The sequence below is a fragment of the Peromyscus californicus genome, unplaced genomic scaffold (genome assembly GCF_007827085.1).
Source record: "Peromyscus californicus insignis strain IS unplaced genomic scaffold, ASM782708v3 Scaffold_10__1_contigs__length_136768540, whole genome shotgun sequence".
In the NCBI taxonomy this organism is placed as follows: domain Eukaryota; kingdom Metazoa; phylum Chordata; class Mammalia; order Rodentia; family Cricetidae; genus Peromyscus; species Peromyscus californicus.
The window spans coordinates 5,109,264-5,125,634 of record NW_026294391.1 but is presented as its reverse complement, the minus strand read 5'-3'; the positions used below and the strand labels follow the sequence as shown (position 1 = coordinate 5,125,634).

Genomic DNA, 16,371 nt, shown 5'->3' with positions numbered 1-16,371 from the left:
TCAGTTGATTTTTTCAGAAGTACTTTCTGCACAGCTCTTCAAAGGGTCCCCAGCAACTCACAGCAGCCATTAGTTGAGCATCATAGCCTTGGAATAGTTCTCTCTTTCTCTTTGGTGTACCACTCTTGCTCCCTGCACCACTTCCAGTGTGAATTATCTGCATAAAAGTTCTTGTTAGAGGGTTGGTGGTGCCAGGGGAGGTAAAGGAAGGCAACCATTTGTAGACAAATTTCTAAATGGTCTTATTAAATAAAACCACCAAGCCAAATATAGGAGGGAAAGCCTTAGATTGGGGAAATAATGAGAGCCACCAGCCAACCTACCTCACCAACTCTGCAGTCTCCAAATGCCACGACTTCCTGTCTACCCAGGCTTTTATTGCCTTTCTGTTCTGCCCTCTCATTGTCTATGGTAGCCCAGCTACCTCACTTCCTCTTCCTACACAGCTCTGTCACTTTCTGTCTGTCTGCACAGAGTTCCGGGTCTCTATGGTTGGTACTGGGATTAAAGGCATGTGTCAGCACACTTGGCTCTGTTCCCTAGTGTGGCCTTGAAAACACAGAGACCCTGCCTGCTAAGTGACAGGATTAAGGGTGTGTGCTACTACTGCCTGACTTTTGTGTTTACTTAAAATGGCTTGCTATTTCCTCTGTTCTCCAGGCAAACTTTATTTATTAACATACAAATGAAATATCACCATATTTCAGCACAAATAAAATATCACCACAACCATTCTTTCATGATACTTTTCTTCAGTCATGGAGATTCTGTGATCAAGGAAACATGTCTCCTTCTTTATGTTTGTTTGTTTGTTTATTCATTAATTTATTTATCTTATGTCCTGACCACAGTTTCCCCTCCCTCCTCTCATCTTTATGTTGTTTAATCAATGCTTAGCATAGCAAACTGTTTTTCTATTCCAGATCATTTTCTGCATCTTCTTTCTACCTCAATATACCTGGGCAGCTGAAAGAGGATGGAGGCAGAGGTTTGGTGCCATATTTCTAAGCCTTTGTGTATATTCAAACCAGTATGCTCAGCTTTTGGCTAGAACTTCACATTGAAGGGCTGGGGAAACGTCCAATCCCTACCAGCCTGCTGTGCTAAATTCCCCATGTGCTTAAGCAGTTGGCCTATCTAAATCCCCCAAATCACTCTAATATACACTCCCAATTGAGAGCATAGACCAATCAATACATCCAGCATGGAAACTACTTATGCAGCTATTAGTGCAACTGTAAGGATTCGGTCCTTAATTACGTCATCAGCCTGCAATGGGGTCCCAGCCTAAAAGTGGGTGGGCCCTCTCTGCATCCCTCTCTTTCCTTTCTGCTTTTCCTTCCATCCATCTTCTCTCTCTCTCTCTCTCCCCCCTTCCCTTTCCTCTCTCTCTCCCTCTCTCCCACCAATAAAGCTCTAAAAAGGTAACTATTGCTCATGACTCTCCTCCAGCACTCTCCTCCGCTGGCATGGCCACCGTGGGCAGCGGCCAGTCAAGAGCAGTGCCGTTTAACCAACATTGGTGACATGACTCGGATACACCACTGAGCACCAAGGACCTGCTGTGATCGCTGCCGCCTGCCGTCTCCTCCCCCATCCAGACCGTGAGTGCGCGCACATCCCTTGCTGCCTCTGCTGGACCCCTACACAGCTACCACTACTGCTACCGCCATGATTCTTCACCACAGTGAGTGAGTCCGCAGTTCTTGTGGCTGTAGTCTGAGCTATATTCTTTGCGACGGACACCCTGGGGGTTGTCCTCGGGCTGTGCTGGCAACAGGAAGCACATTTTCGCACCTGATGAGGGGGTCAATGCTGTCTCGGGTCTACCGGGTGGACCAACTGCAGTGCAGCCTCAGCCCTTCCCATCCCTTGACGAAGAGGATGGTGAACTTGAGCTGATTCTTAGATCTCTCTTCACTCCTCGGGGACACCTGAGATTGGAGTCTGATCCCGGTTTGTTATTTTAATTTTTTATTTTTCTCTCAGCTACAGCCATGAGACAAAGGGGCGGATACGACACATTTACCACCTACATTGGCAGACAGGGGTGGGCACAGTGTAAACCTGGCCACATAACAGCATAAACCTGGCCACATAACAGTGTCGTAGGAACTTCTGCCAACAAACGGGCAAATAAGAGTTACTTTATCTCCAAGCTTTCTGCTAAAGTTCTAAACCCTTCTCCTTCTCCACTTCTTCATCTGCCATGTGCAACCTTTTCTGTCTGACTTCTGCCGGCAGTGGGTGGGCTCAAATGGGTGGACTTGGGTGGTTTCTACAACTCGCCCTAACTCACCTTAACTCCACCCACTCATTACAAGCTTTTCTCTTCCCAGTTCCCTGTTCTAACTCATTGTTCAGCTAATGGTACAGGACCACCACAGAACCGGAGTCCATAGATCATCAACATCTTGTCAAACAGAAAGTTCCCAGCCACAGCCAAGAGGGATACATGTCTCCAGAGCATCCCACAACGCCTGTCTGCTTTGGAAGACTCCCCCAAGAGCCAACCGACGTCCAAAAGTCAGCTGGAAGCAGTTTTTGAGAGGAACGATGCCCCTATTCCCATCTACCTGCTTTTTTATAATAAGCAAAAGTCTGGGATGTAAGGATTCGGTCCTTAATTACGTCATCAGCCTGCGATGGCGTCCCAGCCCAAAAACTGGTGGGCCCTCTGTGCATCCCTCTCGATCTTCCTTTTCGATCCTTCCTTCCGTCCGTCTTCTTCTCTCCCTCTCTCTCTCTCCCCCTTTCCTCTCTCTCTCTCTCTGTCTCTCTCCCCCCCCCCCCCAACAAAGCTCTAAAAAGGTAACTATTGCTCATGACTCTCCTCCAGCACTCTCCTCCGCTGGCATGGCTGCTGCGGGTGGCGGCCAGCCAAGAGCAGTGCCGTTTAACCAACAGCTACCTCAACTAAAATAGTTAAAAAGACAACTGATAATCTCAAAATGAGGTTGAAGGAAAATGATATTTGGCTCATTTGATGCAGAGACATTGTAGAGACTCAGTGAGTACAGCAGGACTGCTAATACAGAATCAAAGTGAAAATGATGGCAATCTATTCCTCTATTGATTTGAGACCTTTAATGGCTTAAGCATTACAGGGGGTACAGAAGATGAAAAGGTGACTAGAAAGAGTTTCTGCTCTCAATAACAAACTGCAATAATGCTAGTGTTTTGAATGAGAAATAAATCTATAGGGACTCTATTTTTTATTTTCTACTGTTCACTTGCACCTGTTGAGGAAATTTTCTCCTTTTCTCCTGTTTGGAAATTCTGGCAAATCTGGAACTCGATAAATTACATTTAATTATTTTATTTGGTGTCTTTTATTTACTTAAAATAGTCAAGGCAGACATTTTAGAAAATTCCAAAAAGAAAGTAAAAATTACTCTCAGAATTATTTTACATTTGAGTGACTTCTTTCCCTTGTATTTTTTGTGAATATATGTTTACAAAAAAATTTATTTATTCTTTTTTATTATTAGTTAATTTATTTATTTTTATACCCCAAACAAAGTCTCCCCTCTCTCCCGTCCTTGCCCTCTCTCCCTCCTCCTTCCCTCCATCCCCCCTCAATCTACCTTTCCTCTGTAATCACTCAGAAAGGGGCAGGACTCCCATGGACTTCAGCAGAGTATGACATATCAAGCTGCCCTAAGACCAAGCACCTCTTCCTTTATTCAGGCTGGGTAAGGCAATCCAGCAGGAGGAATAGGTTCCCAAGAGCCAGCCAAAGCACCAGGGACAGCCCCTGCTTCTATTGTCAAGAGTCCCACATATAGACCAATCTGCACAACTGTCACATATCTGCAGAGGGCCTAGGTCAATCCCATGTAGGTTCCCCGGTTGTTGGTTCAGACTCTGTGAGTTGCCATGAGCCAGGTTAGTGGTTTCTGTGGGTTTTCCTGTGATGTTTCTGACCTCCCTATTTCCTACAATCTCTCCTAGGCATAAACTTCTTGTGTACTGTATTTTCACTTATGCTACATTTCCAGCTTAATTCCTTCAAGTCTTGTGTCCAAAGTGTGTGGTTTCTTTGGCAATAGGATTTTGCCTTCAAGTTCTGTTAAGACAACAAAGGACAACAGCAATACCCTATATTTGGGGGGAATTCTCTTGTATTCCCATGACCAAAAATTCAAAAGGAGGTTCCTCATGTCTGGCACTGAGGTTTTGTTAGATACTATGGTTCTTGGGGAGAGCACCACCACCCTGTGTGGTATAAATTACAAATTATTTACATATATAGACACATACACTTATATAGATATTCAATATAACTTTAGATAAATATAAAATGTTTCCTTATGGCTTTTTCAAACATCCTTAGTGTTATTAATCCCTCACCTCTTCCTCTCCCTCTATAGTACCCTCCATCCACCATTCTTAGTTACATACCCTCATTTTTCCTATTTCCCTCTGTGTCCTGCTATTCCTCTCTAAAGCTCCTTATTACCACATGATCCCCCTTTACTTTCCTGTAGTTACTTCAAGTTATAGATTCCCAATCTAAAGATTAAGAGATAGGATCCGCAAATAATATAGAACATGTGCTATTCATCTTTCTGCATCTGGGTTATCTCATTCATTTTTTTATAGCTGAGTAGTATACAATAGAATCTATGTTTCATTACTATCCTTTCATTAGTTGAAGGACTTTTAGGTTGTTTCCATTATTAGCCATTGTGAAATAAAGCAGCAATGTACATGGCTGAGCAAGTGTCTGTGGAATATGATGCTGAGTCCTTTGCACATATGGTAAGGAGTGCTATAATTGGGTCATGTGATAGGTCTACATTTAGATTTCTGAGAGTTCTCCATACTGGTTTACATTATGGCTGCTTCAGTTATATCTTATGCATCCCAGGCTTGCTATACACCTGATAATGACCTTCAACTCCCAATTATCCTGCCTCCATTTCTCAAGTGCTGGGTTTATAGACATGCACTATAATGCCTAGTTTTATGAAATATTAGAGATCCTACCCAGAACTTTGCATATGCTAATCAAGCACTCTACCAACTAGGATACACCCCAGCCCTCTATTATTTATTTTAAGACAGGTTTTTTCTACACCTAGGCAGGTCTTGAATTTTAAATCTTTCCAAGTTCTGGGATCTTAGGTGTAAGCCACCAAGTCCAGCTACCCATTTTTCTTAAATAAGAAAATAATCCTACAGTTTAAGTCAGAAAGCATAGTGCAACTGCAGTAATTGAAATGACAAATGAGTACTGAGAACTAATAAAATCTCTGATTTTCACTAAGCCTCTGATTTCTGTCCTCCCTCTAGTAGTTTGTTTTGTTTGTGCTTAGGATGAAACCCAGGGCTGTGGTATGCTGCTTGAGTGTCCCACCAGCAAGCAACTACTCTAACCCTAGCAGTACACTTTACACAGATTTAGAAAACCCAAAATAGATCCAAATTCTTAATAGGTTCTTTATTTTCCTCATTTAATTTCTAAAGTTCCCATAAATCCATGTACATGAATGTCATTGTAGGTTCAGAAACTCTAGTATCATTTATTAATCTTGGGAGTTGAGAAGGATGAGCTCTTCAAAATGATCTCATTTAAAAAGTAGTTTATATAGGACTTAATGGTCTGTGACATTATAGTTTGCAATTAATGGGTTTACCTATTAAAGAGCACCATATTGACATGAAATATGAAAGGTCAACTGAAGTATTATAATTATTTTAATAGGTTATGCATTTTATGTGAGTGTCTATTATTTTGACAGACTTTGGCTGGAGATAAGAACAAGAAGATGTGTCTTACAGAATCCTTACTGAACAATTTTAAATCATTTACCATACATGTGAGTCCACGATGGATCTCACCATCAAAATGCATGTAACATCTAGGCTCTCAGAAAGTTCTCACTAAATGCTTTCATGCCACAATTATATGTATAATACTGACCCTTGATTTGCCTTATCAAAACCTTGAAAGTCATTGCCCCAAAAGAAGAAACAGCAAACATATGGTTAAGCAGCTTTATTTTTAATTACCTAAGTGTGTCTTAATCAATGACTGGAGAATAATGGAAGATGCAAAAGAACAACCAAGATAAGACTTCCACTCTCAAGAAAATTAAAAATCAGTTGGCAATACTTCACAAAACAGCAAGACTAAAGGATATCTATGAGTAGCACAATACCAATTAATACAGAGTAAATTCACATAGGAACAACCACCAGTGACTATGGCATAAGGTGGAGGATGATTAGGGAATATATCTTGGGAGGTGGGAAAAGCATCAATTTGCATTCCAGTCACCCAAATACCAGGGGTTTACTGTAGGCCTTGTGTGATTAAGTTTCCCCTTTGTTGCATTTGGTTTCTTCAACTCTAAAGGAGAAAATGAGCTCCAGATGGTATTTAATGTCTTCCAATTATAACAAGACAGGATTGTAAGTACAATTGCAAAGAACTTGACCAGGTGAGGACATAACAGGGGGTGGGGGGTCATTCTAGAAAGAAAAGCACAAAGCCACAGGGTTTTGAAAAAACTGTGTGCATGGCCAGTTAAATTGTAAGCAAGGAGCTTGAGCAAACCTGTCTGCTCTAAAAATTCAGAGGGCAGAAAATTTGGAAATGGGGTGCTAACAAGCAGACAAAATGGAAAACAAGTTACTATGCTTTCTCACTCCATATTCTCTGTGTCTTTGTGAGATTTTATAATAACCCTTTCCCAAAGCCGTCATGCCATACAGAATGAGAAGACTGTGGATGTGTAAGGGCCATCTTTAGAAACGCACAAGCAGGCCCCTTTTGTAAGCCAGGAAACCCAGAGCTGTTGCTGAAAAGATGGTGGTAAATCCAAGCAGCTTTAGCAGGCCCGGCACAGAAGGCAAGTGTCTCTCCAGGAAGGTGCTGGTAATGGGTCGTGCAGGGACATCCTGGGTTCAGAGAACATTTGTGTCAGTACAGGGTTATGCATGTCATTCCAGAAAGTATTTCTTTCAGAGTTTTTTTTTTTTAAGAGTAACCCACTTATTCCAACTTCTGAAGTATAAACCATGGCAATCCCTTGTGGCTCACCCCCTCTTCTTCATCTGGCCCTTTATGTTACTTTGCTAGTCTTTCTGCGCCCCCCAAGCTGAGATGGATCTACTTTTCATATTTTCTCTCAGCATATCCTCTGTCAGAGTTGTACTTTGGGGTTATTTCCTGTCTTCCCATCTGAAAGCACTGTCATTCTCAGACCACAATAGCCCATGTATATCATAAATATTTGTGGAGGAGGATGAATGAATTTTTCCCTTCTAGCAGAAGCACTAGGACAATAATTTTGGAATGTCGGGGCTATGCTCTATGGCGTCAGGCTTAAAAGGATAGAGGAATAACTGACCTTATGGATTCCCATTCTCTACAACTCTATGTATACTTCCTGTGAGTCAAAAAATTTTCTATGGTTTTATTACAAAAGGAATTGTAATTGAAATGAGTTCAAATGTGCTCCATTTTGTTCCACCCCTTTAGCTCTGGAGAGGATAATAAACTTTTTTCCTACCTCTTTTTTTTTTCTACGTTCTTTTCCTACCTCTTGTTGAGACTCATTAAGTCAGATCATTCAATAGACATTGAGGTTCTTATGATTGAGTTCTTATTTTGAGTTTTTTTGTCTTTTCTTCCCTTCTATTTCCTTTCTTTGTTTCTTGTCTTGCTAGAGATCAAACCCAGGATCTTACACCTGCTAAGCCAACATTCTGCATCTGTGAGATGCCCCAGCCCCCATTTACTTCTTAATGTGTCTAGAGCTTTCTGGGAAATAGTTCCTTACCACAAAAATCACGTTTTTCCTCTTAATCTGCAAGAGATGTAGCACTAAAAATTTGTCAAAGTTAATCTAAATCTGTGACCTCCTAAGTCATGTGATTTACTTAGATATCCATACACTGAATCATTAGGAAAAGGAATGTGCATATATCCAAGTGTGTTCATGGGAACAATCATTCTTAGAGTAAAGACATATAAATTTGTGAAATATAGCTTACCACGGACTCTGGTTCTGGCTGCCAAATTTCGTCTTCTGGAATCTTCCCAATGGCATGCAGAATCTGAAATGAAAGATTACCTTGGCAAATAGCAAAGCAGATAGTATCTTTCTTTTATTCTTTAAAAAGAAGCAAGTGGATGCCTCTTGGGATATCCATCAACAATGTCAAGGCAAAGGTCAGAGCAATCCACTTGACCTTTAGAAAGGCTCCCAAAGATCTTTTATTTATGGTATAAAAGGTCTCAACCATTAGTTTCACCATAACTTTTAGTACTTACGAACATGTCTTAATGGGAATGAGACTAGAAGACTTGCCAAAAAGGAATAAACATGAATTTTGAATCCTAATAGAAATATTTTGGATTCTGTAACATCAGACTTAGGTGGCAGTTTTTATTTAATATTTTTTAAAATGTATCTGCACGTGTGCTTGCTGAGTGTATGTAAGTGTGTCAGGTGCGTGAAGGAAGCTTTGAAGATCAAAAGAGGGCATCAGATCCCCTCGAACTAATGTGAGTGCTGGGAAAAGCCTCTGCAAGAGCACTGAGTGCTCTGAACTGTGGAGCCACCTTTGTATTTGGAATTACGTGCACGTGTGGTTCTGATGTGCAGATGTCCTCTGAGTTCTGAAGATGGTATTGTATCCATTGGAAATGAAGTTACAGGTGGTTGTGAGCCTCCTGACATGGATGTTGGGAATCAAACTCAGGTCCTCTTGAAGACTAGGAAGCACTCTTAACTGCTGAACCATCTCTCCTCCCCATCTCTCTTTTTTTTTCTTTTTTTTAAATTTATTTTGCAATACAATTCAGTTCTACATATCAGCCACGGATGTACAGCTGAGTTCTGACTCCTACTTCAAGTAAAAAATTAGATGCTTTCATCATTTTGTTTGGTTAAGGTGTTTCTTTTCCCTAAAACTGATTTATAATGGTTTTCTGGGTCTTGAGATGGGGAATATGGTGTATGTGGGGATACTGCCAAGATCTCAGGCATCTTTGAACTTTTTATCAAGCTTTTGTGTTCCTCCCCCACTGCCAATGATCCTGGGCCCTACCTCTCTGGCAGCTCTCTCCCCAGCCTCCACAGCCCCTTCCATGTAGCCGCTCCAGTGTGTGGCAGTCTCAGTGCCTGCGAAGAAAATCCTGCCCACTGGCTGACGTAGAACCCTGGAACAAAAGCAAAGCAGTAAATGTCATTGCATACAGCCAGAAATGAGTTCTCTCATGAGGACCAAGGCCAGTTGGCTTCCTCAGGTTAGAAACTTCGAGGAGGACACCGGCAATGTGGAATAAGGTTCCTCGGGTGCCTCTGGCGATTGTATTACCTCTGTCAGGGGCAAAGTGGAACAAAAGCTGAAGTTCACACACTCCTGTACCAAGAGATACCAGGGAAAGGATCTGACATCAATGGGGACTAAATATGTATTTGATTATCTTTATAAAGTGAGAGACCGAATAAGTCCAGTCACATATGGTTCCCTTTACATGAGGAAGGTGACACATGTTTCTAATTTCTTACCTAGTTATTCTACCATTAAACTTGACAGTTTCTTCTTACCAAGCTTGGCCCTCCTCATCTGTTTTCATAGTAACTAGTTTTGTTTTTGTACGATACAGGATGGAGCCCAAGGCCTTACGTATGCTCTGCATGTGCGCCACTACTGGACCACATCCTCAGCTGGTATCTATCTCTTAAAGGGATAGTCTAGTGATTTTTAAGATGGCATCCAATAATGAAACTGAAGAAATAAATGATTCTTATGGATTCATTAACTACTATTTACTAGGTTTCAGAACCAGTGCATCAAACTTCAAATTAAAATTTGTTGGACACTGGCTCTTCAAAGTTCATTACTCCTTACCACAACCCCAATACTATTGTTATCCACATTTCCCAGAGGGGGATGCAGAGGTAGACAGTGGTAGACACTGTGATGCACCACCAAGAATGAAGGACTTATTGGTTGGTGGAAGTTCTTCCAGAAGGTGGTATTCTGATATTGGCATTGAAGGTGACTATTTCCACTGAGAAAACTACCTCATGACTCCTTCCAACACCAACTACCTTCAGTGACTGACATATAAATAAGCCTTTAAAGATGCAAGCCCCAGACTCTAACCTGAGACCACTTGGAAGGACCACTCTACTTCCAGAAAGCTTCACAGGGTCAGATGGCACCTTTGTTGAAACTGCATCATCAACAGGCTTGTTCTTTCACCCACTCTTGCTTCCTTCCTCTCCCTTCCATAGGTGTCAATCCTAAGGACACAGTCTGATATCTAGCCTGTCTACTGCTTGCTGCAGTGTCTGCTTCCTAGACCCTAACCAACAACAATGATGAAGTGCTTTTCTCTAGACTACAGACAAAAAGGAGCAGACATAGTACTTGAAGCCAAGTGATCGAACAACTCTAACATAGTCTTGGTTACTTTGCTACACGTCATCTCTGTACTATATTCTATTTTCTTTCTAATCTTTTCAAGAACTCCATGACAGACTATTAGTTAACATCTCACATTACATATAAATAAACAGGCTCGGAGAAATGTGCAGTGACTCAGCAAGAGATACATGCTAGAAAACAGCAGAACCAGCATTTGAAACATATCTAGCAGATGTCACCCTCTCTATTTATATCATCTCTGTGTTACCTAATATATCACTATCACAGCTTCCAGCATGCTCACATCCTAAGCAAAGATATGGAAAGGTCACAAGCACTGAGGCTATAAGAAGGAAAGTCCATTATCATGCTTACAAAGACACCATAAAAGAAGTACCACCCAGAGCCATTTTCATCCTGTCTCAGGCTTCCATGATCAGAAAAGGGATATCCAAAGTTCAGAACAATGCTTATGTTCATTAACACTTGTCCCTTTTGGCATGTCTACAAGAGTTTCCATGGAAGATTTGATCTCCATTGATGGATTCACAAAGAGAACAGACTATTGCAAGGTGGTAGAACTTTGGAAGATGGGGCCTATTAGAGAAAATACATCACTGAGAGTATGTCATATATATCACTCTGTTCTCTTCTTATTACTGTTCTGCTCTGTATCCTTCCTGTTACAATGTGAGCTGTTCTAACATGCTGTCCATACCATGATAGATTGATACCTCTAAATCATGAGAAAAAACAAGTTATTTTGTCAAGTATTTGTTCCCCCTGAAAAAAGCTAACCCATATAATATAGTATGTTGCTGGGCCTCTTATCGGAAAATTTAATAGTTTTACTTGAACTGTTATGTTTTCCTTTACCAGCATTTATCATAGCCATGCAAAAGGCAGGGGAATCTAAGGAAAGATATTATAAAATTATTAAAACACATGGAGTCATCTGTAATTATTGGGATCCTAACTGAATGATAAATTTACCCTCTCCATGTTGTTTAAGTTATGAGGCGTTTCAGCAGATGCTCATCTTTTATAACAGAAGGAACTGCCAGTTGGAGAACTGGTAGGGAGTGCTATGGCCAAATCTTTAGTTAAAGATTGGAAGACTAAAATGTAGAGAACTAGTCAATCTAACAACTGCATGTGAAAATGTAAAAAGCAAGGATTAAACAGAGAGACAGTTTCTGCCCAGTGGCTGTGTGGAAATTGTCTTCCTTTGTGGGGGGTGGGGTGTCATCCTTCCTCTAGATGAGAAGGTAAGTGAGCAGATAGTGTATTCAATAAGGATGCAGGAGAGATGTTGTGGAATATTGTTTTAAGATGGGTTAAATTTTTTATGATGTGGAACATTTGTTTAATGATGCAAAGATGTGTTGCATTCTTTTATGTTGCATTTGTTTAAGTCTGTGAAGCTGTGCTACTTTGTCTGTCTAAAACATCAGATGGTCTAATAAAGAGCTGAATGGCCAATAGCAAGGCAGGAGAAAGGGTAGGCAGGACTGGAAGGCAGCGAGGAGAAATCTGAGAGAAGGGAGTAGGGAGAAAAGAACAAAGAAAGGAGGATGCTAGGGGCCAGCCACCCAGCCACCCAGCCAGCCATGGGATAAGAGTGAAAGTAAGATATACAGAAGTAAGAGAAAGGTAAAAGCCCAGAGGAAAAAGGTAGATGGGATAAGGTAAGAAAATCTGGCTAGAAACAAGCCAAGCTAAGGCCAGGCATTCATAAGAAAGAATAAGTCTCTGTGTGTTTTATTTGGGAGCTATGTGGCAGGCCCCCAAAAGAGTCAAAGAGTGAAAATAAAAACAACCAACAACAAGAGAGAGTATTATAAAGGAGACCTCCACATATATTCTTCATGAATTATGTGTCTCACTGAATATTTGCTCCAATCCACTTTTCATGTATAATATCTACAACAGAAGTTTCTTACGAAACATGTCTTCAGTTCTTTACTAAAGTTGGTCTGCCAATTTTGTCCTCTCTCTTCTAGCTGGAAGCAGAACACTTGTTGAATGCATCTAGGGCCCTAACAACAATACTAATTGCACTGTTCCAGGTGTCATGGCCCTGCAGGGTCAGGGATACCCTGTGATACAGTCTCTTCTTGAGCTGGGCATTATGTCCTTAAGCTGTGCTGTGCCTTAGATTCTGCATTATGATATGAAACCTGATACACATCCATGAGAAAGGACAAAGATGAAAGGCCTTACCATGTTATCACTAGTGTCTAATGTGGTGGGATTTATCTTGCTTCTCACATTCAGTACAAGGCCTGATAAATTAAGCATTCTTCACTCTCCTCACTCCCACAGGCATTTTCCTGATATTCTATGGAACTGAGCATACAGCTCAGCATTCAGTGGTCAGATATCAAATTATACTACACTTTGGATTTAAAACAAACCTCAAACCCAAATAAATGTAGTGGTTAAAAGATGAAGTTTTATAACCTCTAAAATGTCACAGGACACAAAGGATCCTACAAGTCTTTCTAGCTTGATCCTTGACATTTTATTTGATTTAAAAAATTTTAATTATGTGTATGTGAATGGAGGTGCACACAGATGTCCGAAGATCCCTGGAGCTAGAGTTACAGGGTGTTGTGAGACACCTGATCTAGGTGCTGGCAACGGAACTCAAGACCTCTGCAAAAGCAGTAAATGCTCTTAACTGTTGAGCCACTTCTCCATTCCTGATTCTTATCATTCTGTCATCAATATCACCTACAGCCCTGTCACACCTAGCTTTGTCCAAGACCTCATAAGAACTAGCAGGATTCTAAACAATCGCTATTTCCATAACATTCACCTAGACTTTCATTCCCCGGAGGCTTCTTCTGCCCCTGATAGCCTGACATGAAGCCACTGCACATTTCACTAGGTAAGGTAAAATTGCAATTCCATGAGTCCCTAGAATATCTTAAAGCACTGGCATGAGTACTTTAGTACTTTAATTTCTTATGTTCTATCCTTCCTCTGCTCCCCACCACTGCCTCCAACACTATCAACTCCTTAGCAAGGAAGTAGTGATACTGACACTTTTAGAAGTGGTCAGCAAATGGTTAGCCCTTATCCAGTATACACTGAATGAAACAATTACTTGTGACTTAGTCTACACTCAGCATATCTGAAAAGTAACCTAATGACTCAGAAGTTTATTGGCAGTACCCTTTCCCCTGGAAATTTTCTCTGAATTCTATTTTGGCGTCTACAGGCAGATAAGGAACATGATCTCCAGAGTCATTAATCATCTTCTGCTAAGCGAGCTTTAACACTTCTTCCACTGGTTCCCATGGAGAATTTGATCAGTTGCTTTCATTCACTAACACTCTGTGCTGTACTCTTAACACCCTTTCATTCTCTTTCCTGATTTAGTTTAGAGTTACTAGGAGAGTCAGAGTAATGGTCATTAATTCACACTTTGTTATTGTTATCAGATGCGTTGAACTCAGCACCAGTGACTCATACTCAGATGCACAATGCTGTGACTGCTAAAAGCCTGTGAACTCTGAGTGGGTGAGTTATATCATATGTTATAAACAGAATAAAGTTGCTAAAGAATAACTCAGAGATGGCTCAGAGGTTAAGAACACTGGCTGTTCTTTCAGAGGTTCTGAGTTCAATTCCCAGCACCCACATGGTGGCTCAAAACCATCTGCAATGAGATCTAGTTCCCTCTTCTGGCCTGCAGGCATACATACAGGCAGAACACTGAATATATAATAAATAAATAAATCTTAAAAAAAAGAATAACTGAGGTAATGATCACATTGTCTTATGTTTTTCATCCATGTGCTAAGAAAAGTAAACTCCAACAATAATAAATGACTAAATAGGTGATTGGTAGGAAGAGAGTAGGAACCCAAGCCCTTTCCTGCCTGGTCTAGAATTGATTCTGAGTTTATAGAACCATGCCCACGTTGACACAGAAGGGTGTTGTAGAATATTATTTTAAGATGTGTTACATTTGTTTAAGCTGTGAAACATTTGTTTAATGATGCAAAGATATGTTGCATTCTTTTATGTTGCATTTGTTTAACTCTGTGAAGCTGTGTTACTTTGCCTGTCTGAAACACCTGATGGTCTAATAACAGTGAGGCAGGAGAGAGAATAGGCAGGGCTGCCAGGCAGAGAGAATGAATAGAAGGAGAAATCTGGGAGGAGATCAAGGGGGAGCAAGAGAACAGGGAGAGGAGTGAGAAAAGAAGGGGCCAGCCACACAGCCACACAGCCACACAGCCAGCCATGGAGTAAAAGTGAAAGTAAGATTTACAGAAGTAAGACAAAGAAAAACCCCAGAGGCAAAAGGTAGATGGGATAATTTAAGTTAAGAAAAACTGTTTAGAAACAAGCCAAGCCAAGGCTGGGCATTTATACATAATAAAAAGACTCCGTGTGTGATTTGTTTGGGAGCTGGGTGGTTGGCCCCCTAAAAGAGCAAAGAGTAAAAGAGTAAAGAGTAAAACAACCAACAACAGAAGGTGCTTGGGGAAGTTTACTGAGTTCTAGACTCAGTATTAGGACACTGTACTGCCAGTCTGAACAAACCCTCTGGCTATCTAAAGTGCTCCTTATGTGTCAACTTTCTCTGGTTATATTGATTGAATTTGCATCTCTAGAGGAGTGAAGAATGGAAATAGCAAAAATGGTGCAGTACAGTGGCTTCCTTTGTGAGATTCATGAGCTTCAAAGGAAATTGGGGATATTCTTTCTGGTATTGACAAGAAAGAAAAAACCAGGAAGAAACATGGTAATTTAGTTGGAGCTTGGCTTCAACTGTAGGGCTTTCAGTTACAGCTCAGTACACTTTTATTTACTAAGCCTGGCTTGTTTGAATGTGTGCCAGCCTGTATGAGTTGGTGCAGTGATTGGGTAGTACCTTCCGTACTGGGTCATGATGCCAGGAGGGAAGTAGGTTGTGTAGCAGCCCCCGGAGTACTGTTCCTCACACCAGTTCTTCTCTTCGTAATGGACTGGCTGTAAGGAAGAGGGACAAAAGCTTGAAAGAGAGGCAAAAACAGGTCTTGTCTATTGTTTATCAAGCACATGCTAGTAGACTTCATTGTACAGAACAAATTGCAGCTGTCTCTTAGAATCTGAAGGGCTGATCTTTCAAGCCTCCCTGCTTCCTAGATATACTCAAGCCTTCTGTAGAAAGTGCTGTAGTGTTTGCATGTAACCTGTGCACAATATAAATGCCATACAAATACTTATCACACTGAATTTTTAGCACATGGGCGATTTTTTTCAAATATTTTGCAGAACCTATACATATAGAGGGCTGACTGTACTTCTGAAATAAGGTCGTATTATTCTGATGTTTTGAAATACTGGTCTTTGGGCAGGTAAATGTTTTCAAATACTAAAGTTGTGATAATTTCAGACCTTAGAAAGTGCTCCCATTTGGCACATGCATGTCTTAAATTTTATTTTATTTTTTGAGATAAAGTCTTGTCATGTGGTATAAGCTGGCCTAAGATTCTTGATCCTCCTCTTCTGCCTCTACCTTCCAAGTACTGGGATTACGGAAATTTACCACTATTCGTGCACACGGCTCATAAACAATAATTATCTACTTCAATTTTCACTTTCTTTTTACCTATCAGAAAGCTTTTTGTGTTTAATGGTTTTGAGAAAGTTTTAACATGATATAGTTTACAAGGATGGTTGACCAAGAAAAAAAGCAGAAGTGTGTATTTATGAAAAATAGACAATAGTGAGTTTCATGTTTTGGTAGCAGTGATCTTTGCTGAAGGCAGAACAATTTCCATAGTATGTATTCACTATGGTGGAATGATTGAACTTGTAAAACAACCATTGGTTTGCAAAATGTCTTTTAGCCATTAACAGGCTATATATATATTAGCTGAGAGTTTTGCAAAATTTGAACTCCTTATAAAAATAGAGTCCAGAGATAGGCTCAGTGATAGATCGCATGCCTAGCATGTCAACACCTTAAGTTCA

The 16,371-nt window shown here is 40.7% G+C and overlaps 1 protein-coding gene across 1 annotated transcript in view; it reads right to left on the bottom strand.

The window, feature by feature from the left end:
* Nucleotides 1–5,989: 5,989 nt before the first annotated feature.
* Nucleotides 5,990–16,371, bottom strand: part of Maob (monoamine oxidase B) — a 107,007-nt gene continuing 96,625 nt past the window's right edge. The window contains exons 12-15 of the mRNA XM_052736592.1: nt 15,287–15,384; nt 9,067–9,178; nt 8,008–8,070; nt 5,990–6,909 (exon numbers count right to left, since the gene is read on the bottom strand). Coding sequence (XP_052592552.1) covers nt 6,757–6,909; nt 8,008–8,070; nt 9,067–9,178; nt 15,287–15,384 — 426 coding nt within the window. The 3' untranslated portion in view covers nt 5,990–6,756. The remainder of the gene's footprint in view (nt 6,910–8,007; nt 8,071–9,066; nt 9,179–15,286; nt 15,385–16,371) is intronic.